The sequence below is a fragment of the Chionomys nivalis genome, chromosome 11 (genome assembly GCF_950005125.1).
Source record: "Chionomys nivalis chromosome 11, mChiNiv1.1, whole genome shotgun sequence".
NCBI lineage: Eukaryota > Metazoa > Chordata > Mammalia > Rodentia > Cricetidae > Chionomys > Chionomys nivalis.
Genome location: NC_080096.1, coordinates 37,830,006 through 37,852,899, shown reverse-complemented (window position 1 = coordinate 37,852,899; position 22,894 = coordinate 37,830,006). Strand labels below are relative to the sequence as shown.

The following is a 22,894-nucleotide window of genomic DNA, read 5'->3' as shown; positions in this document are numbered from 1 at the left end:
TAGATGAATTTGGCTAATGTGATCTTGCCTTCCCTTCTCCCTCCCAACCATTCGCCTCCTTCATGTCTCCTTCTCGCTTTCTGTATCCTCCTTTCTGCCCCTTCAGTAGCTTACTCCGTTTCTTCTTTCTTTTCTCTTTCCTCTCAAGGGCTGGGGAGCATCCTGTTTAGTAGTGAGGCTGGTGCTGTGATGGCACCTACTGTGTGATAGCCACGCAATCCATTGGTGTGAAAGCAACAAGGAATTATTTTCTCCCTTTGGTAGGAAATAGCATTCCAACTGTTTTTTGACATCTTTAATTTTAGAGGTTGCCAATGATCAGCTCAGGGTCAAGTCTGCCTTCAAATATTTTAGTAAGACACAGAAAGAAAACTGAGACACTAACTTGCTAGTCTCCTAATCTACACATTCCTGTTGATGAGTTCAACCTTTATGAGTGTGAAATTTGGTATGGAAGCTGAGTCTGCTTGAGAACCTTTTATCCCATAATAGTTGTGGAATGTGAAGATTTGAATTTTCATGGGGGCACTGATATTTCTTGGCCGACAATGGATTTCTTAAGGCCTTGTCATTTCAAATTGCCATGAGGTCTGGTTATTGCTGCACTAAACGTGTATATGAACCTGCCTCCCAATGAACTTACTGCAGTGGTGCTAACTTGTCTTGACACTCTGGCTGACAGTTCTAGTTGCCCTTAACAAGATCTACTTTCTGTAGTCACAGCACGGGTTTTACAAAAGATCCAGCCTAAATTTCTGAAATGAATTTCTATTGACAGAAAATGTATTGGCTTTAAAAATTAAGAGGTTTGATTCTGTTTTGAATTGGTTATCAAATGAATCTGAGCACATGACATTTTAATACCGTTTGTCTTTTCAAATAGATTTACCTTCTAATGCATGTGACGACAGGACTTTGCACATCAGCTAGAACATACATTTCAGAGGAGTTGTTACCTAAAATATTATCATAAGGCATAAGAAAACACACGATTTAAGTTGCCTTTCATGAACATAATTAAGAATTAATAAGCTAGTACCAGTGGCTAGTCTCCAGAATTTCCACTGTTTTGCCTTTTGTGACCTGTGTTATTAAAAGTCCATTATTTTTACAGACTTTATTAAATTGGATCTTATTAAAGCATTCTATATTTGCATTTGGTCTTTCATAATTCATTATTATTATGACATTTACTTTTTACCATCAGATCTGAAAACATATCATAAGCTACCCTTTTCTCTTGAAAGAAATGCTAATTTCAAACAGTCCTCTAATAGAAGAGAAAAGCTTTATCAGTTTTTTCATTTATTCCAGATCGTGTTAAGAATACTAATGCTAGACTTCGGTATGCTAATATCTCTGAGCTTTTTTGGCCAAAAGCTTAGAATTGTTGTTTTTGTTCCCCATTAAGTACAAACTAGAAGACCTACTACTTCTAGAGGAGACATGCTCCCACCTAGCACTTGATCCTAAGGACTTAGGAAAATGTTGCTAACTTTAGTTTTAAATGATGCTAGTTGGTTTACCTGTTTACCACACTTTATTATTTATTCTAGTTAAGAAATTCTTTCCTGAAAATTTTTTTGTTTTCTCAGGATTTAGGTAGTATATCTTAAAATATTTGAAACTTAAGAACCCCATGCTGTCATCCCTGACAGCAATTAGCGTGTGCTTCCTTCTTTTCTATACCATTAAAGATTTAGTCAAAACTCAACATAGTAAAATTTGCCATCCTGATGTAAGTCAAGCTACCTAATCTTTACATGATTATTAATGGCATCTCAGATGTACTGGTTTGTTTGAAACTTATTTGGTTTTGTTTTGTTTCAGATTTCTGACAATGTGCAACAGACACTTTGGCAGTGTTATTGCACAGACCATTCGGACTCAAAAAACAGATCAGTTTCCACTTTTCCTGATTATCATGGGAAAGCGGTCATCTAATGAAGTGTTAAATGTGATACAAGGTAAAGTACATGTCACGGTGGGAGTTTTATCTATGTGATAACCTTATCATTTTTCCCATCAGAGCTGACTATATTTCTTACTGTTGAGAAATGTCTTGCATTTTAAAATATAAAACATCCTGAAGAGTATCTTCAGGTACTATGAAAAAAATCAAATATGCTGTGTTTAAAAATCTATCAGAAATACATCAATAAAATTGCATAGCCCTTTGGACATAGAATAGTCAAGTTAATGTTCAGAAATGCTTAATTCTCTAAAACTAGCAATTAGGGTATAATCATTTGTCAAGTGTGACATTTATTTCTGTTGATTTATAGCTGCAATGTTGAAAGAATTGCTTATCTTTAATTATCTAGAAAATCCAGTGACTATACATTGCAAATTGAATTTTTCACGTGTCAGTTGTCCCTCCTTATTTGTGTGACTTCATCCTAAGATGCAACCCTGAGGCAAACAGCTGTGGAGTTCCTATAAATTCAACCATAGTTTACATTTTACTGTAAATGGAACCATACTTTACATTGTTTCTAAAAAAAAAACAAAGGTGAAAGAATGGTTTTGTTGGTCCTGCTAATACAAAAGCTAAAGTAAAAAAAACTATTGTGTTCATGGGGAATCTTAAATAAAAACAGTCCATCCTCTCTGCTGGTTTTTTTTTTTTTTTTTTTTCCTGGTGCTGCCAGGAAAAAGATTGTTCAAGTGCTCCAAGCTAAAGCTTGAGTCTGGGGTACTTCATTTCTGCCCCATTTAAGTCTGATAGGGGAGGGGGATTTGTGCATTCCAGCGCCTTCAAAGCCTAAACAAAACAAAAGCTCAGGTATTTTGTTTTCTCTTTAACGGAGCATTTTCTGGGCAGTCTTTTGAAAAGGCCTGCTGAGGGAGCTGATTCCCATGGGGTAGGTAGAAAGTGAAGACATTTCTTTCCAGCTTTCTTCATCAGAGGAAAGAAATTGTGATTGCTTGTATTTTGCAAGCTGTGGGCCATGGGCTCCAGAAGCCCAGGTTTCAGGAAATCCGCAAGGTCACAATTGCTGTCATTATTATAATGGATGGGGATTTTGTTTTACTTTGTGTTTTTTTTGTAGATTAGTTGTGTTTTGCCCTTTTTGCTAAGTTAACACTTAGCAAAAAGGTGACTCAAAAGCAAAGATTTCTAAGCTGTTAACGTCTCAGCGTGAATCAGGTCTGACATGAATCATCATCGTATGTTAGTCACGGCCTTCTTATAAGTAGAAAAGGAAAGACTCCTTAGCAATATCCTTGAAGAAGAAAACATTTCTTTTTTAGAATTTTAGCCCTTTTGTTAGGTGATATGAACCAATATACTCTAGTTGCCTCAAAGAGAAGCATTTGTGTGGATTATTGAGCTAAACTAGTTGCTTCTCTCCACTTTCCCTGAAATCATTTTTACTGCCTGACAGACAAATGCTTATGTAGATTGGGCATTTGTTAAACATTTTCTATTAAATAAACAAAGTGAGTCTGTCACTTTCAAGTAAAAGAACTGGATATATTTGTTGCCAGTGGGAAAATTTGAGTTTTCAAAAAAAAAAAAATTATATCTACTAGAAGACTGACAGCATAAATACTTTCTGGTAACATTAGTAGTGATGTTAACAAATGTGACTTTTTATATTATATAATACATCAACATTCATATAATATATATGAATTATAATATATATAACATAATGTATCAACATTCAGAAGAAATGCATAAATTAATGAAGTAATGTGTTCCAAAGGCATGGATTCATAATGGAATAAAATTATACATGGAAAACAAAGATCATTTCAGAGATGATGGAGCTGGGTACTGTAGGGTACACCTAGAATCTCAGCTGTTGTAGTGGCAGAGGCTGGCAGATCAAGAGTTTGAGGTCAGCACGAATAATATAGGAAAGCAGTGGAGTTCTGAGGGGAAAACTGAAACGGATTGTAGTGTAACAAAGTACAAAAGTGTATCTTTTGTTTTTTTTGCTGTATTATGTGAGGAAAAAGTCTATTTTTTTAATTTATTTATTTTTTATTAAAAATTTCCGCCTCCTCCCCTTCTCCCTTTTCCGTTCCCCTCCCCCCACTCCCCACACCCTACTCCCCTCCTCCTTCCTCTCCAGTCCAAAGAACAGTCAGGGTTCCCTGCCCTGTGGGAAGTCCAAGGTCCTCACCCCTCCATCCAGGTCTAGGAAGGTGAGCATCCAAACTGTCTAGGCTCCCACTTTTGATACTTTGACGTTCTATATGCCTCTAATTTGAAGAAACTTCTCTTGTCAATTGAGTATAGTAGCAAAGAATTGTAACTGCAGATGCCTGTTAAAGGGTTTCTTCATTTTCTGACTACATATCTGCAGAAAGTCACATAGTCTTCATAAATTTCAACCAATAGAGCACATTCTCACTAGTTTAATATAGAAATAGATATAAAGCTGTACTTATTTTCTGTTGAGCCCGATAGTACAGAACATGTTACAAGCATGCCACTCTTCTCACTAGCCTTGTCTTATAGAATGTTTTTTTTTAAAAATACATATATAACATTTATTTTAGTTTATAATGGGCACTGTTACTTTGTTTTAAATATTTTTCTTTTAATTTCTTTCTTAAGTTTTGTATTACATTTATTTGTTGTTCTTCACTATATAGGTTTTATGGGCTGAACTCAAGTTATCTGGCATGGCACTAGCACCTTACCAACTGGACCATTTTGCTTGTCCCCTTTTTTAAAGTTTCTAAGAAAGTTTGAGTGAAAACTGCCTCTCACAGGTTCAGGTATTGGAAGATGGTGTCCAGTTGGTACTATTTCAGGAGGCTGTAGAGCCCTAAAGGGGCATGGCCTTGATGGAATTAAGTGTGTCATTGGAGGCAGACTTTGAGAATATAAAGCCTTTCTACACTCTCATTTGCTTTTAATATCTTGTGTGATGTTATCAGCCTGCTCTGCCTCTGGGCCACGCCTTCCCACCTCTGCTGCTATGCCATGCTTTCTTGGCATAATGGACTCCATGCCTCTGAAACTATAAGTCAAAATTAAACTCAAGGTTACTTTTGGTTATGGTATTTTATTACAGCAACAGAAGAGCTATAACACACATAAACTAACATTATTTTGAGAATTTGAATAAGAGTACAAAGGCTCCTGAGTCCAAGTTTGGAAACTGATACTATAGGGTATAAATTTTCCCTAAACTGCAATTACTGGTGCCCTTTTCAATCTCTGACCATTAAGGACTCAGGTATGAAATACCTATAATATAAGCTCAGTTTATCAGTGGGTCTCTGTTAGGACTGAACATGACGAGTGAGCAGTAGCTTAAGCCTGAACATTGATATATGTTAGCACTCATAAAACTATAGTATTTTCTCACTTATAATTTGAATATTTCGGCCTATGGTTCCAGAGGGAAGTCCATAACAATGAAGAAGACATGGCAGCAGGCATTCACCATAGCAAACTAGCTGATAAAATATGATCACACATGAAACAGAGCAGACTGGGAGAGGGTCAAAGTTATAAACTCCCAAAGCATGCCCCTTGGACATATTTGCTTCATCAAGGCTCCACATCCTAAAAGTTCCATAACCCCTGTTTACAGCACCACCAGCTGGGGACCGAGCTTTCAAACACGTGGGCCTATGGAGATAGTTCTCATTCAGACCACTACCAGTGCATGCCAGAAAGTACTCTTCTCTTCCTTAGACTCCTAGTCACTGTTACTTCAAAGGAGATACGGAAACTCAGTCTTGTCCAATAACAATATCTACCGAGTGTTTAGAGCTTTCTTTTTTGCTCTTTGTCATATCTATTAGTAATAACTGCCAATGACTGTATATTGTGTACCAGGCAGGCGATACATTATCTCTACTACTCCAAAAACCCTTACAGGGGAGTATTGCCTTCCTTTTGAGAGTAAGAAAATTGGTCCTTAGCTATAACCTACTCATTTTTTAATTCATTCTTTTTTTAAAGATTTAGTTTTTATTTTATGTGTATGAGCACATGTATGTCTGTGCGTCACATGTGTCCCTCCTTTCCTAAAGACTGGAAGTGTGTGGCAGAGTCTCCTGAAACTGGAGTTACAGACTGTTGGGAACTGCCATGTGGGTTCTGGGAGTTAAGCCTAGGTCATCTGGAAAAACAGCAAGTTCTCTTAACCACTGACTGAGCCATCCTTCTGGCCCCTCCATTTCCTTATCAAGCAGATACTTATGAAGCCCAAGCAGATACTTATAAGCTAGTCAGTTTTTACGAACTAGATCAAATAGGTTGTGACTAGCAAAATTTTAGTGTAGCTTGTAGTACAAGGCCAATTCTGTTTTCTGAGTACCCAGATAGCCTGTGTCCTGTAACTTATTTGAGAGAACAAACTATGAACTGGGTCATTCTTTTCACTGAGTACCACAGAAACTCCCTAATTCATAGAAATTGGGATAAAGGCCGTTGAAAAATTTTATTAGCCATGTCTTTTATATGCTAAAAAACACCATCAAGGGTGCTTGTTCTCTGTCATCCTGATGTCATTTTATTAATGTGAGAAGACATCATAGGCCCTGGAGAAACTGTTTGTTGATGGAGGATGCTCATTCATTTCCCTGCAACTCAGACCCGAAATAATCACACAAAAACTGTACTGGATACAATACTCTTTGACCTATAAGTTTATGCATACTTCTAGCTAGCTTTTTTATCTTAAATTAACCCATCTCTATTAATCTATGCATGGCCTACCAGCAAGGTACCTGCAAGCATCTTTCTCCTTCGACAGGTACATACATGGCTTCTCTCTGACTCTGCCTTCTTTCTCCCAACATTCAGTTAAGTTTTCCTGCCTAGTTCTATTCTGCCTTGCCATAGACCAAAGCAGTTTCTTTATTAACCAATGATAGCAAAACACATTCACAGCATACAGAGGGGAATTCCATATCACCTCCCTTTTCTGTCTTTAAAAAAAAGAAGGCTATAACTCTAACATAGTAAAATTACATATAACAAAACAGGTATCAAGCAAGAATTACAGTTATCAAATTTATATCTTTTTATCTTTTATCATAACTAAGGAAAACTAATTATAGCTGTCTATTCTTCAACTCTATTAAAGACCCCAGAAGGATATAATATTCCCTAAGTTAGCAGGAAGTGCTTTGTAAGCAACTTCCAAATGCCTAGAAATTGACAGAGACATCTCTTTGCCTAAAGAGTCACCCAAAATTCTGTAAAGTTGGGGCATCCATCTTCAACCTTCAGGCCCATAATATCTAACAGACTTTTTCAAATTTGAAAGACTGTTTTGCCTCTATTGACAGTTTGTCAGTCACTTTCTTCTGTATCCTGCAGAATGTCTGGCAGACTCTTTTATGAAACAGGTATCCTGAAGGACTGTCTCACCTTTAGGCAAGTTCAGCAGTCATTTTTCTGTGGGCCCTGCATGTCCAGTTCATATAGCATACCGTCAATCAGTTCAGCCAAGAGCAGTTTTGCCTAGTGACTAACAAACTTTATGATGAGCCTCTTTGATGCCCATCATCCTCATATAGTAGATTGGTGCTGCCAGGAGCAGATGAGTCTCATTGTCATGAAAAGTCCTAAGTTCTTAAAACATTTTAAATACCATATCTGCTAGTCTTTGAAAGGTTTGAAGAATACCTATCTATCTGAAATATATCTTTGTACATCTTGAAAAGCTAACTAACATGACTATAAGCTTGACTATTATAGATGACTATCTATTAACCTGTATTTCTTAATTATACATTACATTTTTAAATGAGCCGCACAAAGACAATATATTAATCAAGAGCAAATATATATATATATAAAACTATAACGAAATTTACCTTAAATTTGTATCAATAGACCAAGATCCATACCAATGAAAAGTATTCAGTATTCATCTCTATATCATATCCCCCTTTAAATGAAAACAAACATTTATAAACAATATTTGGAAATTTGGGTGTAGTTCTCTCCAAACTGCTTCCTTCCTTTTGTTGGGTAAAGTATTTTTAGGAGTTCATGGAGACCTTTTGAGGGGTGTTGGTCCATCAAACCACATTAGTCTAGAATGAATCCACAGGTTCTCATCCTCTGTGGAAATAAAAGCAGAACTTCTTTACCAAAGCGACATATCTTTATACCCAAATTCTTAAGTCCAGATACCTTTAAAGTATATATGTTGATTTAGCTTAGCAGTCTGTACAATGAAATGTCTCTCTGTACTTAGTTCATTCACAATCAAAAAATTCAAAGAAAACATAATAATATACGTAATCCAGACCCTCTGTGTATTTTTCATCTTTACTGGCTTATTTTTCTTTACTCCTTTAACCTATGACTGTCTTTACTCTGTCTCTTTAAAGACTTTTATTTTTTTCTAATGATTTACTTCTTTCTATAACTCCCTATACTCTTTTCCTTCTCTGTCCCAAGGCTATGTACATTTATCTAACACTGTGACCCACTTAGAGGTCTTTTCCATCTGAATTTGTCTTTATTGCATGAGTATCTGTAATTTTTTTTTAACCAGGAGTGCTTTTTTTTTTTTTTAATGCTAAGCGGGCGTGGCTAGGACAAACTCTGCAGCCCTGCCTGTTGATTCTGCCCAGTCCAGTTTGGCAGAGGCATGTTCAGCTATGCGTGCTGACCCAGCTCCAGGGTCACAGTGGGTCTGTATAATATGCTTCTCACAGATCCCATTTATGTTCTCAGCATCCTGAAAGAGCTAGAGCTGTTTGTGTAACTTGTGCAAACCAGGAAACCCTCCTCCTATAGAAGCCATGTAGCCTTCACTCTCAGTGCTGGGTCAGGAAGACCTATCTTAATGGAGCCATGGTGCCCCTGCTCACCGCCAGCAAACAGAGCCCATTTGAGAAAAAAATGCAGCTACCAAGAAGCTGCACTGAACTCTGTTCTTTTGTGTCTAGAATTCCTTTCGAAACTCTCTCAGGTTTTATGTGGATGTAGTTGCACCACATTGGGTGCCAACTGTCTTTCTTCCTAAAGGTTTGAGAGGAGAGAAATCTCACTCTTGGATTCTCATAAATTTCTCTATTGTAGGTCGCCCAAAGCAAAATTTTAGGTATTTAGGAGGTGTTATTTAAACATGTTATGTTTCTTTTAGATTTAAGGAGTAAAATAACATTAAGGAAAAATCAAGCATCTTTTAAACCCCTCCTTATAAAGATCATAATCTAATCTTTCTTTTGAAAACATACAAAGGGAAAATATTAATTGAGGAAAATATTTTTTCAAACATTAAATTCCTGTTTGTTTTGCCAGAGAAATTTTTAACAGTGATTCCAAGTATAGACAATGACTGGGGTGAGGCAGACTTTGAGGATTGAGAACATAGCTTAGTGGTTGTATAGAATGTCAATCTCCAGTTCCATATTACCAAGCGAAGGGAATGTACCCAGGACAGGAAGAAATGCAGGGCATGGGAATAAGCACTGGCTCCTGAATTAGACTAACCTGGTTCAAGTCCTGACCCTGTTATTGTTGCCTTGATTGTGTTTGGGTGGATTTCTTGAGCACTTTAAACCTGGTTTCCTTCTCTTGAAAATCTGAATTATACTGTCTACTTCATAGCATTGCTGTGCAGATTAATTGAGGTGAAAACAAAACAATTTAGCCTAGTCATAGACAAGTGAGCAATTGGTGGCTGTGACTAGTGTTATGACTGCCATTGAGTTTATAAATTGAAAGGGCCTTTGAGCTTCACAGCTTTGGACATTCTTTCTGGTGCTAAAAATTGCTAATTAAATATGGTTTTTCTAACATTGCAACTGCCACAGTGTTACTTTACTGTTACTTATTGAACATATGAAAGGTTTTTGTGGTGGTTGTGGTGGTGGTGGTTTGGTTGGTTGGTTGGTTGGTTTTCGTTTTTCCAGACACAGTTTCTCTGTGTAATCCTGGCTTTCCTGGAACTTGTTATGTAGACCAGGCTGGCCTGGAACTCATGTAGGTCAGGCTGGCCTCAAACTCAGAAATAAACCTGCATCTGTTTCCTGAGTGCTGGGACTAATGATATGTGCCACCACTGCTCAGCATATTAAGTAAAGTATTGTCAATACTAGCATTCTAGTCTGTCAGTTTTTTTCTGCTTCCTGTTTTGGTTTTTCGAGGCAGGGTTTCTCTGTGTAACCCTGACTGTCCTGGAACTCACTCTGTAGATCAGGCTGGTCTCGAAATCACAGAGATGCACCTGCCTCCGCCTCCCAAGTGCTGAGATTAAAGGTGTGCGCCACCACTGCCCGACTCCAGTCTGTATTTTTATTTTATTTTATTTTATTTTATTTTATTTTATTTTATTTTATTTTTGGTTTTTCAAGACATGGTTTCTCTGTAGCTTTTGGAGCCTGTCCTGGAACTAGCTCTTGTAGACCAGGTTGGCCTCGAACTCACAGAGATCCACCTGCCTCTGCCTCCTGAGAGCTGGGATTAAAGGCTTGTGCCACCACCGCCCAGCCATTCTGTAATTTCTAATGCTGATAATTTCTTTATTGTTATTGTTATAACTTTTCATTTCTAATAATTTTAGTAACTTGGAGTTATATACATTTTACATAAAACTTTGACTCCCTTACATCTCATTAGGTAATACAACTGTGGATGAGTTAATGATGAGACTCATGGCTGCAATGGAGATTTTCTCAGCTCAACAACAGGAAGACATAAAGGATGAGGTAAGATAAGAGGTGAAGTAGAGTTTTCATGTTTTGATGTGCTGATTTGTCAGTGGTGATAAGTGACTGTATCATGACTGATAGGTAAGAATGTAAATATGCCATTCTAGATTTGCCAGTGTCATCAGTGTGACTCTTTGGTCTTTTCTTACCATGACTTCAAGTTCTAAAGATTTATTTAAATTTATGAATCATTTACATTTTACTAGATTTAGGGTGATAGACATTTCACTTTGCCAGAAAATAATTCAGTGTTTTGTTTGAAAACCTTGGTCCAGAAAATTCTGCTTACTATATAGAATTTTATCATTCCTTTCTATATAGGCTTTGTAGGAGGCACTATGCTGAGGACTGGTTTTGATAGACGTATTACCAACTTTAGGATTTGATATGGAGTATATAAAGAAATAGTTTCATTTTCCCTCATTACTATGGTTTCCTGCTGGCACCATTGATCCAGTCCAGTCAAAAGCTTTGTAGAACATGGAAACTGAGGGTCAAATACAAGACAGTCCAGCCTAGGTGAGGGTGATTATTTTTAATGAGAAAACTTAGGGGGAGAGTTAAGCAAATTCACCCAGGTCACCTAGCCAATAGATGTTTTAGCAATTCCTTAATCATTAACACTTAGTTAATCAAGAAATGTCTGGATTTAGAAAAGAGATCCATTAAAAATGAATCAGATATTAACATTTGTTAATTTGAAGTGCTATGCTTATGGGTATTTGTAAACTTATGCTTTAGTTTTTGTATCTAGTTTTCTGTGAACCTATACTAGTACACTGTGCTAGTGGATTTTGCTTTGTTTATTTATTTCTGTCTTCCACTCAGTTAACTGGGATTGTTTTTGTTTATTTTGCTTTGGTTTGGGGTGGGGAAGCAATTTATTCTGTTTTGTTTGAGTGTTTATTTGAGATGGGATCTTCCTATATAGCCTTGGTTTCCTGGAACTCGCGATGTAGACCAGGCTGAATTGGAACTCACTAAGTAGACCAGGCTGATCTTTAACTCACTCTGTACACCAGACTGACCTAGAACTCACAGAGATCTGCCTGCTTCTGCCTCCGAGGTTTGGGCTTAAAGGTGTGTGCCACCACACCGGGCCCAGTTATGTTTGTTTGTTTGTTTGTTTGTTTTATAAGTAGGGGTCATCTCTTTGTACCTAGGATAAATTCAGTACTCAATAGATGTTTGTTAATTGATTGTGTAAGTGAATGTTTGGAAGAATTTACATGAAACAGTTATTTTGAAAAAGCAGTGTTTGATTATGCGCCCCCCCCCCGTAATAGATTAACAGAGTGCTCTGACTGGTTTTGCTCTCTTCTGTTCTGCTTTCTGAGACAGGATCTCCCCAGCCCTCATGTGTCTCAGGCCTCCATTGAGACAGGACCCCATGTGTCTTTGGCAAATGTAGCCAGAGCTTGTATTACTCCTCCTCCATCTCCTAAGTACTGCATTATAAGTATGCTACACTTGTGATTTACCAAGTGAGCCACATCTTTAGCTACTGGTTCAGCTCTTTAATGCTCATTGGGTTTCTTTTATTCCCACAAAAATATTCAGGTTGTAATTTTTCTGTATCATTAGTGTGCTGTACTTTGAAGGAAAGATAGCCAGGTATATGGTAGAAAGATATGTGTAATGTTACTCTCTAAATTGACATTTTGAAATAATGAAGTACCGTACTTAGAAATTTGTAATAATAAATATATTGCCATTCAGGATTACATTTCTCCTGGAACAGAGGCATTGATTGGCAGCAATTCACTAAACGCATTCCTCAGCCATTTAAATCTTGAGTCTCATTAGTACCAGATTTACAGATTATGCTGAATGATAAATAACATAATGTGAATGTTTGTAAGCATATTTTTACTTCATTCCTATTTTAATTTGTGTTTCTTGTAGTTTATTGATAAACAAATTGATATTAGTTCATCTAATATTGAGCACAAAATTTATCTTAAGGATAACATGAAAAATACAAGTCTCCTATAAAAGGAAAATATTTTTATGTTTTTAGTGTCTTTGTGAATTTGTTATGATATGGACTATATACAAAGTTTCCAAGAATTTTTGTTTATTTATTTATTTATTTATTTGTTTTTTTGAGACAGGGTTTCTCTGTGTGACAGTCCTGGCTGTCCTGGAACTAGCTCTTGTAGAACAGGCTGAACTTGAATTCACAGAGATCCACCTGTCTCTGCCCCATGTAGTGCTGGAATTAAAGGTGTGCATCACTGCTGCCTGGCACAATCTTGGCTTTTAAAATGATTCGAGTAAGATTGTGTTAAATATATAATTAAATCAGTGATAGAAGGGATAGGTTAACTGGCCTGAATTTACTTGAACTCTGCATTTATGGATAAGTATAATGGCTCATGCCTTAACCCTAGAATTTGGAATACTAATGAGTTATGAGCTCAAAGCCAGGTAGTCTCTGGTTCTTTCTTTCTGGTTTTTTGGTTTTTGTGGTTTTTTTTTTTCCAAACCTTTAGAAGTACTTGCATGATAGAATACTCACCTTGCTTTCTTGCATCTTTGGTTACACTCCGAGAATTATCTCACTCCCTCTATTATATGGGTACACCAATGGATAGCCAATATGCAAATAGAAAACTTTCACTATATTCAAACCTGAAACATATTTGTATTCTTGAATCATTCCTTGATGGTCCAGGAAAAGCTTGATCTAATGAATGTTTATTGTGCCTCCACTAAGGGCACATCACAGGCGAGATCCTCTGCAGAGAATGTTGTTGACAGCAGTCATGTTCTAGGATCTTTGGATATTTGTTTCCTTCTTTAGAATTTATTTTGGTAAAATCTTGCCTACAAACGAAATCTTGCCTAATGAGTTCTAACAGTAAATATGTTAAATTTTCATTAGCACTGTTTTTTAGCTATAGGTGAACTAGAAACCTTTTAAGGCTTACTCCCTTCCAACTTAACCTCTGATTAACTTGTATCAGTGGTGGACACAATCCAGATAAAGATCAAAGACTAAAAGAGCAGTTACACTGTATATTCATTTTGCGTGTGTGTGTGGGGGGGGGGGGGGGGATTTTAAAAATCCCTTCGTGGAACCTGGGTAAATTGGCCACTGGAGTATTGTAGACATGTTTTAAGAGTACATATGTTTTAGAAGTACATATGATATTTGTCTTTCTGGGTCTGGGTTACCTCACTCAATATGATGTTTTCTAGATCCATCCATTTGCCTCCAAATTTCAAGATGTCATTTGTTTTTGCTTCTGTGTAGTACTCCGTTGTGTAAATATACCACATTTTCCTTATCCATTCATTGAAGTCCTTGTTTTGTACTTGCTTAAGCTGTGTTACATTTCTACTGTAGTAGCGTTGCTGGGTTCTTGTGAATGGTATTGTCCCAGCTGTTATTGTTTGTAGTTTTACACTGGTGTCTCTGCATCTGGGTTTGAGCTGATTGTAACTCAAGATGTTGTTATGTGGTCTTACCTCTGTTGTATGACAGTTCCCTTCCTTGATTTTTGTTCTCTAAATCTTGGAGCATGGTGGCTGTGGATTGCCCAGTAGGGAGTACTTTTGAGTCTCTGCCTGGTGTGGCACTGTGGGTTCAGAGAAACACATGTTTCTAGTTATTAGGGGCTGACAGGAAGGAATTGGGATGGGCTAGAAGGGAGGGAGCTAAATGAGAGAGTTTCTAGGAAGGAGGAAAGCTGGGTCTTCCTGTAAGTATCTGCAGATTCTTCAAGCAGTGGAGTTAGAGGAGGACAGGAGGATTTGCAGTGGAGGACAGGAAGGGAGAATGGAAGTTTGCCTGCCTGACTCCCATGCTGGCATGGCTAGCCGATCATGACTTAGTTTTATTCATACTTATTTCACATTTCATAGAAACAATTGATTTTGACATCTTAACTTTCTTATTTTCACATTATTGTTAAAACACATTTTTTTCTTACTTGAATTAGTTGGATTCCTAGTTACCTAAAATTGATTATGACCCAAATGTGGCTTATTGAAACACAAAAGTATAAATACTACAAAACTAGTTCACCATTAATATAAACATTATATAAGAACAATTTTGCTAGTATAAAAGATGCTAGTGCAGCTAACTTCATACTAGTTTCTATAAAAGGTTGATTAATAAGTGAATTATGAAAATTGATTATATAAAAGTACCAATGTATTTAACAATGTATTATGTAAAAGTAACAATGTATTTTCTTATTAAAGGACAAATTATTAAAAAATTATTTTTATATTTAGGAAAGTTTAGTTATTTACCTCTTTGTTAGATGTATTTTTTACAGCAAAAGAGAAAATCATATCTTTTTTAAAAAATTACTGCTAAAAGCAGGGAAAATAGCAAGCACCAAGAGGGAAATTGTCTACAATAATTCCTTGAGATAAAAATACATGTAAGTCTTTGTATTGCCAGTGAAACATTGTTTTTGAATACACAGTTTGCAAGCCTAGTTCCCTAAAGAGATTAGCTCAGTAGTTCATTAACTTAACCATTCAGTTAATTCATTGATTAATTCATCATTGAATGGACTCTTGGGAGTAAGAGAACATCGATTGTCATGTGCATACCTTTAAAGAATTTATCTGGTCCCTGACTCTGGTCTCTGTTTCTCTCTGCCTCTGACTTGCAATGAGAAGAGCCACTATCCTATGCATGCCCCTGCCATGATGTTCTGCCTTATTGTACAACAGCCCAAAGACAATTAAGACCAAGTAGCTGCAGACTGAACCCATGAGCCTAAAAGATTTCTTCCTCCATTATGTTGTTTCTCAGGTGTTTTGTGACACCAGTGTAAAACTACCACAAAAAAAATAGTACTGAGAAATTAGATCATGAATGACTATGTATGACTGTGGTTCAAAAGTCTTTGGAACTAGTTATGGGAGGAATTTGGAGAAGTTGGGAGAAACAGGCTAGAAAAGCCAGAACATTGTAAGTAAAGCTTAATGGATGATTATCATAAGAGCTCAGAACACCAGAATACTGATAGAAATTCAGTTAGTAGAGGCTGTACTAATGAGATTACCAATACAAATGAGGAGTTTATTGGAAATTAGACTGAAGGCAGCTTGTATTTACATTCTGACAAAGAACTTGTACGCATGTTGCCCATGCCTAAGACTGTGCTAGGTTGACTTGGGTGCCAAACTAATTAACCTGGTGTAGGAAACCTCAGGGCACCCCACCATCCCAACCACGGGCATGGGTATTGCTGGCTTCTTTAGACAAATCTATATTAAAAACCATGAGGGAAAGCAGAGCAGAAGGATTTGAAAAACTTCCATTTTGGCTAGAAAAGGAACATGTTTGAAGTTGGTGCCAAAGAAGGTGTGGTTGCTTAAAAAGATTAGTGTCTCTGAGAAGATGCCAAGGATGTTGCATCTGACAATAGCAAAGATGCCTTGAAGGCATCTCAGGCATTGGCCATAATCCACCCACAGCAACTCAAGAATGTAAGGGTGCAAACTTACTTGAAAAACTTTGCTTTAGAGAAAACTCCAGAGTTTCCTGGAATCTTCAAGATGTTTCCCAGTATTAAGCCGTCCAGGTACTCAGAGAGTGATACTCCCAGAACCACAGTGCCCAGTTACTGCTCAAGCTGACAGCAGACCTAATTTCACTTTGCTGGTGGTGGTCTTTCAGACCAGAGAATGCAAGGGTTGTAGGGTACTGTGGGACAGAGTTGGAATCTCTGCAGGTACTTCCTGAAAGGGTGATGTGTAAAGCTGGGAGAGAGGAAACGTTTCAGGGGAAACCTCGGGAAATGAGAAATGTTGAGTGTGGACTGTTTGCGGAGGACTGCTAGGAGCAGTAAAGAGCGAGCTCAGGGAAGAGCCCATGTGGACTGTAGCCAGCCACACCAAAGGCGGAGCTGCTCAGACCCTTGTAGCACTGACTGGACAGGGAGATGCAGGATTGAATGTTTTCCTTGCTGGGTCCGAGGGCTTTTTGTTGTTGTTGTTGTTTGTTTGTGATGGGTCTGGTCCTTCCTTAACATGCCTACATTCGTACATAATTGGAATGCTTATGCTGGGCTATTTTATTTGGAAATATATAACTTGTGCTTGGTTTTATCTATGTCATGAGTCTCAGAAGTAATTCTGGACTTGGACTTTTGAACAGAGTGTAAACTATTAAGAACTGGGGGTTCTTCTTGGAGATAGACTAATTGTATTTTGCAATATGAAGTGGATATGCACCTTTGTAGGTCATGAATTAAATCTCATTGTTTGGATATGAAATGTCTCCCCCAAAAGATTTACTGTTGTTGGAGGCTTAGTCCACAGAATGTATGGCTGTTGGGAAATGATTAGATCATAAATTCTCTAACTTCTCCAATCAATGAGTATTCCATTAATAAGTTCATAACTGAATGAGCTATTAGGAAGTGAAGTTTTACTGAAGGAAGGAAGACTTTGGAAGCATGCCTAAATGGGAATGGCCTTCATAGGCTCATGTTTGAATTGCAGCTGATGGAACTGTTAGGGAAGGGTGAGGGAGTGTGGACTTATTGTAAGAGTTGTGTCACTGGGTGCTGGATTGAGCTTTCAAAAGACTCACACACCATTCCCAGTAGCGCTCACTGCCTCGTGCTTGTGGGCAAGATGTAAGCTCCCAGTACCACCGCAGCACTGTGCCTCCCTACCTGCCTCCATGCTCACAGACATGATGAACTCTAATCCCTTGACACTGTAAACCCACAACAAACTTTTCTGTAAGTTTCCTTGATTATGGCATCTTATCACAGCAATAAAAGAGACTAAGACAAGTTGTTTCCTTGGGTGTTTTGTTAACAGCAACAAAACTAAAACAAAAATACCAAGTTAGCAATAAAAAAATCCAGCAACAAACTTAATTTTTTTCGTTTTATTTAAAAATGTTTTAATTTTACATACTAGCCCCAGTTCCGCCTCCCTCCCCTTCTCCTGCCCCCTATCTAATCCCCTTCCATCCACTCCTCAGAGGAAGTAAGGCTCCCTTGGGGAGTCAATAAAGGCTGTTTTACCAAGTAAAGGCAGGATCAAGCCCCTCTCCCCTGTATCAAGGCTGAGCCAGGTATCCCACCATAGGGAATGGGCTCCATAAAACCAGTTTATGCACCGAAGTCCTGATTTCACTGCCAGCCTTCTCCAACAGATCAATCCATATAACTGTCACCCACATTCAGAGGGCTTAGTTCAGTCTTATGCAGAATCCCCAGCTGTCAGTTCAGAGTCCTTGAGCTCCCACTAGCTTGGGTCAATTGTCTCTGTGGTTTTTCGCTCATGATCTTGCCCCCCACCTTGTTCATATGATTCCCTCCTCCCTCTTTTCAACTAAGCTCCAATTTTCTAAAAGAACAATGGAAAGAATATTGATTATTCTAACATTATTCACAATAGCCCTCAAAATGGAAACAATTCAGGTGTCCATCACTGTAAATGAGTAGACAAAATGTGATATACATATCCAATAAATATCAATATCAATTGGCCATTAAAAAGTCACTATTCTCAAAATATGTGATGGATAAATATTAAAATATGCTAAGTAAAATAAGCCAGATACAATTGAGTTCACCTTGAGTCTCAGAAGAAACTTTAGCTTTGAACTTGAGCACTGCTTAGATTTGAGTGATTCCATTCATGTGAAAGTCTACAGTAAGGAAGTCTATAGACATAGAAAGTAAGTGTATTAGTTACTTTGCTGTTGCAATGGTGAAACACCGTGAGCCAGGCAACATGTAGAAGGAAGAGTTTATTTTGGCTTACCCTTCCAGAGGTGTAAGAGTCCATCATGGCAGGAAGGTACAGCAGTCCCAAGAAAAGGCAGAAGGAGCCAGAAACTGAAAGATCACATCTTCGGCCACAATCAAGAAGTAAAGAGAGCAAACTAGAAAAAGGCTGAGCTTATGAAATCTTAAAACCTACTCCCAGTGACCAACTCCCTCAAGTGAGACTTTCCCCCTAAGCCACCCTAAACAGCACCACCAGCTGTGGGTCAAGTGTTGAGATGTACAAGCCTGTGGAGGACCTTTCTGGAGACCAGTGCAGTGGGTTAGCCAGAGCTCAGGACAGTGGATGACCTTTCTAGAGACCAGTACAGTGGGTTAGCCAGAACTCAGGACTGTGGAGGAAGTTAGGTGTGAATTGGGCAGATGAGAGGGTGCTCGCTGAAAGACATGTGAGTTCTTTTTCAGGTGATAGAAATGAGTGTGATAGTGATAGGAAATATCTGTGAATATATCAAAAAACATAGAAGTGTACATTCTAAGTGGATGGGTTGTATAGTATGTGAATTACATATTAATAAAAACTATTTTCAAATAGTACGTTTAGGAAGATTTCTGAGGAAAGTTTGTAACTATTCAAATGAAAAATATTGTACCTGAATATGAATCCTTTCTCTACTTAAATTAATAGCTAGCAATTAATAATATTCTCCTTGAGTTGGAACATACTATTGAATAAAATAATGAAAAACTCTTGGACAACTTGGAGCATTTATCTTTCTAGCAGACCATTTACAAAAGTAGGCAGAGTCGGTAAGCATCCCTTCTCAGCTAAGTGTGCTAATTACCAAAGGCACGGTCTTAAAGGGTCACTTGATACTCCCCTATAGTCTGAGTGTAGAACCCAGCAATCTCTTATTTAAACAAGCTTTTCATGTGGTTCTGATGCCACTTACAGTTTTGCTGGCTCACTAATCTAAGAGAAGTGTGTGTGCTTAGGCCTGTGATGACAGCATGAAATATACGTCCTTTCCAACACACTTAAATATATGGGTGACTTCACATCTCATGTCTCATCAGTGTATTCTGGAGTTTCTAAGACTTTAAAGCTGAAAACATAGTTGTAATTTTTTTAGAGTAAAATATAAAGAGTTCTTGCAACAAATTAAACTGGTGAACATAGCTTTCATGATACAGAGCTTGATATCCAAAACTTTGAAAAATTTTGTCTATTCTTCATTGAAAGAAATGAATACTGTGTGGTAAGATATGCTTTAAATTCCCACACAAGTATAACCTCGTATAAAGAAATGCTTTATTCTGTAAGAACAACTAAAGAATAAAGTCAGTAATCTACTCACCACCATCTCCCATGGCTAAACAGCCTTTCATTTTGAGTGATAAACTCATTGATATGGGATGTGACAGAATTTACAGTGGCATTTTGTGAGAAATCTCCTTAATTATGCCCTTGTTTGATTAGAAATTTATGTCTCAAAAGACTAACAGGCATTCACTTCAGTTCTTCATATTCTCTGAGACTTTCTGACTTACTTGAAATAAAGAAGAGAGAATATAAAAGCCAACCATCAGGTCAAAGCAGAACTTATCATATAAATACACTTTGAGAAATACTATAAATACTGCCAATGTTATTGTAAACTATTACTATCGCTTAAAACAAGAACGTAAATTAAAGGATAGGAGCTGGGAGATGAGCTCTTTCCAAGAACCTGGATTTTATTCCCTCCAAGGTGACTCACAAGCACTGTAACTACAGTTCCAGGGCATCTGGCATCCTCTTCTGGTTTCCATAGGCACCAGGCCTGCACATGGCACACAGGCTTACATGCACTTAAGACACCCATACCAAGAAAATAAAAATAATCTTTTTTTTTTTTTACAGAAGATAAAGGATGGACTGTGTCAGTGGTTCTCAACCTGTGAGTCATGACCCTTTGGGGTTGCATATTAGATATTTACATTGTAGTGCATAATAGCAGCAAAATTACAGTTATGAAGCAAAATGAAATAATTTTATGGTTGGGGATCACCACGACATAAGGAACTGCATTAAAGAATTGCGGCATCAGGAAGGTTAAGAACCACTGGACTATGGCTGTATCTATAAGTGGTTTGTATTCATTGAAGTATGCAGTATAATCTGTAATATATAGCAAAGAAGAGTCAGGTGATTACATTTTTTTTAAATAAGGTAAAGTACCATTTCTTGAAATAAAAGGGTACTTTCTGACTGTAGCAACGGACATCTATGAGAAAAACCTGTGTAACAACATGCACAGCGTTGGAACAAGTGGATGAATCAGCATTGAACAAGATGAAGTCAACACATGAAAACCTGCTACGATTCTGTACACTTGCAATAATCTAAAAACTAATTAAGAAAAGTTTCATCTAGATTAGCCTGAAAAAGAATAAAATACTGAAGAATGAATTTATCAGTGAAGACCAAACCTTTTACACTAAGATCTACAAACAATAAAAAAAGAAATTAGGAGAATATAAATAATTGGGAAATATATTTTTCCTATAGAGTAGAATGGAATAAGAAATGTATTGATGTAATTTAAATTGATACCTATATCCATCGCAGATTCAGTGCAGTTCTTATATCGACCTTAAAGGTGTTTTTACAGAAATAGAAAATTTTGTCAGACTTTCATATTGAGTTTAAAGGACCTCCAGTAGCCAAGCAGTCTTGAAAGTGATCAAGATGTGAAGAGTTATACTTCCTAAGTTCAAGCTGTAGCTTCAGAGTGCATATCAAGACAGTGCATTGCTGTTAAGAGTAGCCCAATACCAGTGGAAGAAAGCAGAACAAAATGAATCCTCAGGAGAGCCAGTTGATCTCCAAGGATGCCAAGGATGCAGAATCATTCACTGGGAAAGGAGCAATCGAGTCAGCCTTGGTCCTGGGGAAACCAGATATCCAGATGCCAAAGAAGCTTGATTCATATTTTTTTCTATACAAGAATGAAATTTAAGAACTAAAGCATTGCACTTAGAAGAATGAGTAAGGAAGTAGCTTCATGACCTTGGATTTCTTCAATATTTCTTAGAAATTATACCAAAAACATGGGAAATGGAAGAAAAATAGATTGGACTACCACTAGTAAATGTTAAAGCACATATAACCTTAAAATTTGGGAAACAGGCAAGAGGACTACCAGAAATTTGAGGCCAGCCTGGGCTCTAACAAGATTGAGTGCTTTTCTCTCACACAGTTCAGGATCGCCTACTTAAGGAATGGGAGGCCTGTCAGTGGGTCTTCCCACCTCCTTCAGCTCAGTCAAGATAGTTCCCAAAGGCTTAAAAGCCCACAGGCCAGCCGGATCTGGACAGTGCCTCACTAAGAATCTCTTCCCAGGTGATTCTAGACTCTGTCAAGTTGACAATTAACGCTAGCCCTCACTCCTGAAGTTTGAGTCGATACAGCACATGCTGGACACTCTTGTAACCCAACAAATCAGAAAATAGTCACGCTTTGTCTTCATGAGCTTTAATCCTGAGCAGCTGAGCAGTCTACTACTTGATGTTAGAGTCTAAACTTTCACCTTTTACTGAAGCAAGGGTGTCGGAACTACCTTAAAGAAGGGACTGAATGTGTGCCTTTGGGTTTGATTTGGTTTGTTTTCAGAGATGAGGTCTCACTGTGTTGCCAAGGCTGGCTTCAAACCCATAGTCCTTCTGCTTTGGCCTCTCATGTGGCTGGAATCACAAGGTTATACCACCGTACCCAGTTATGAATGCATTTAGCATCTGCTTTTCCAAGTATTATATATTTTCTACAAATAGTCTCTTCTAGCTATCACATTGATAAGAAGTAATTATTGTCACTATTTTTACTGAAGGAAGCACTGATGTATATTATAGAGGTTAAGTAATTTGCCAGATGTCTAGAGCTGCGTCACAGCCACAGTCCGCATTTGCTTTGCCTTCATTATCTTCTCTTGTGACACTAGTAAACCCTTTTATTCATGAACTAAATTGAGTCAGTGCTCTTACCAAGATTAAATAAAGTCAGCACAGACTAACCTGAAGAGCAGACCAGACATTCCTAGATTCCCAAGATTCCTAGATTCCTAGATTCAGTTGAGCAGAATAAAATAAAACCTTGTCTTAACGGTCTACTTTCTGTGCATGAAATAACACTCACTTAAAAAAAAAATACATCCACACCCTCTTTATTTACACTTGTTGCTCTTAAAATGCCTGCTGATGATGGATCAGTTCATCCGTTCCTGACATCTCAGAATAGTGTAAAGAGATTAGTGAGTCAACACTGGCATCACACTTGAACACACCTGTTCAGAACAGTCCTCCAGATTTTCCCCTCTGCTGCCTGAGGTGGAGTCTTCCTCATGGATTACAGTAACACTTTTTGACAAGTTTAGACTGGGTGGAACTATGTGTAATGACAGAACACAATTGATAATATCTCAGTAATGCATTCTTTTTTTATTTAGGCTGTCACCATCTATCACCATAAAAGCATTCATTGC

General features: G+C 37.6%; 1 protein-coding gene across 3 annotated transcripts in view; it reads left to right on the top strand.

Annotated features, from left to right (window-relative positions):
• Positions 1-22,894, top strand: part of Faf1 (Fas associated factor 1) — a 310,745-nt gene that overhangs the window by 238,153 nt on the left and 49,698 nt on the right. For all 3 annotated transcript variants that reach the window (XM_057784436.1, XM_057784435.1, XM_057784434.1), the window contains 2 exons: positions 1,831-1,967; positions 10,562-10,650. In XM_057784436.1, the coding sequence (XP_057640419.1) occupies positions 1,831-1,967; positions 10,562-10,650 (226 nt within the window). The remainder of the gene's footprint in view (positions 1-1,830; positions 1,968-10,561; positions 10,651-22,894) is intronic.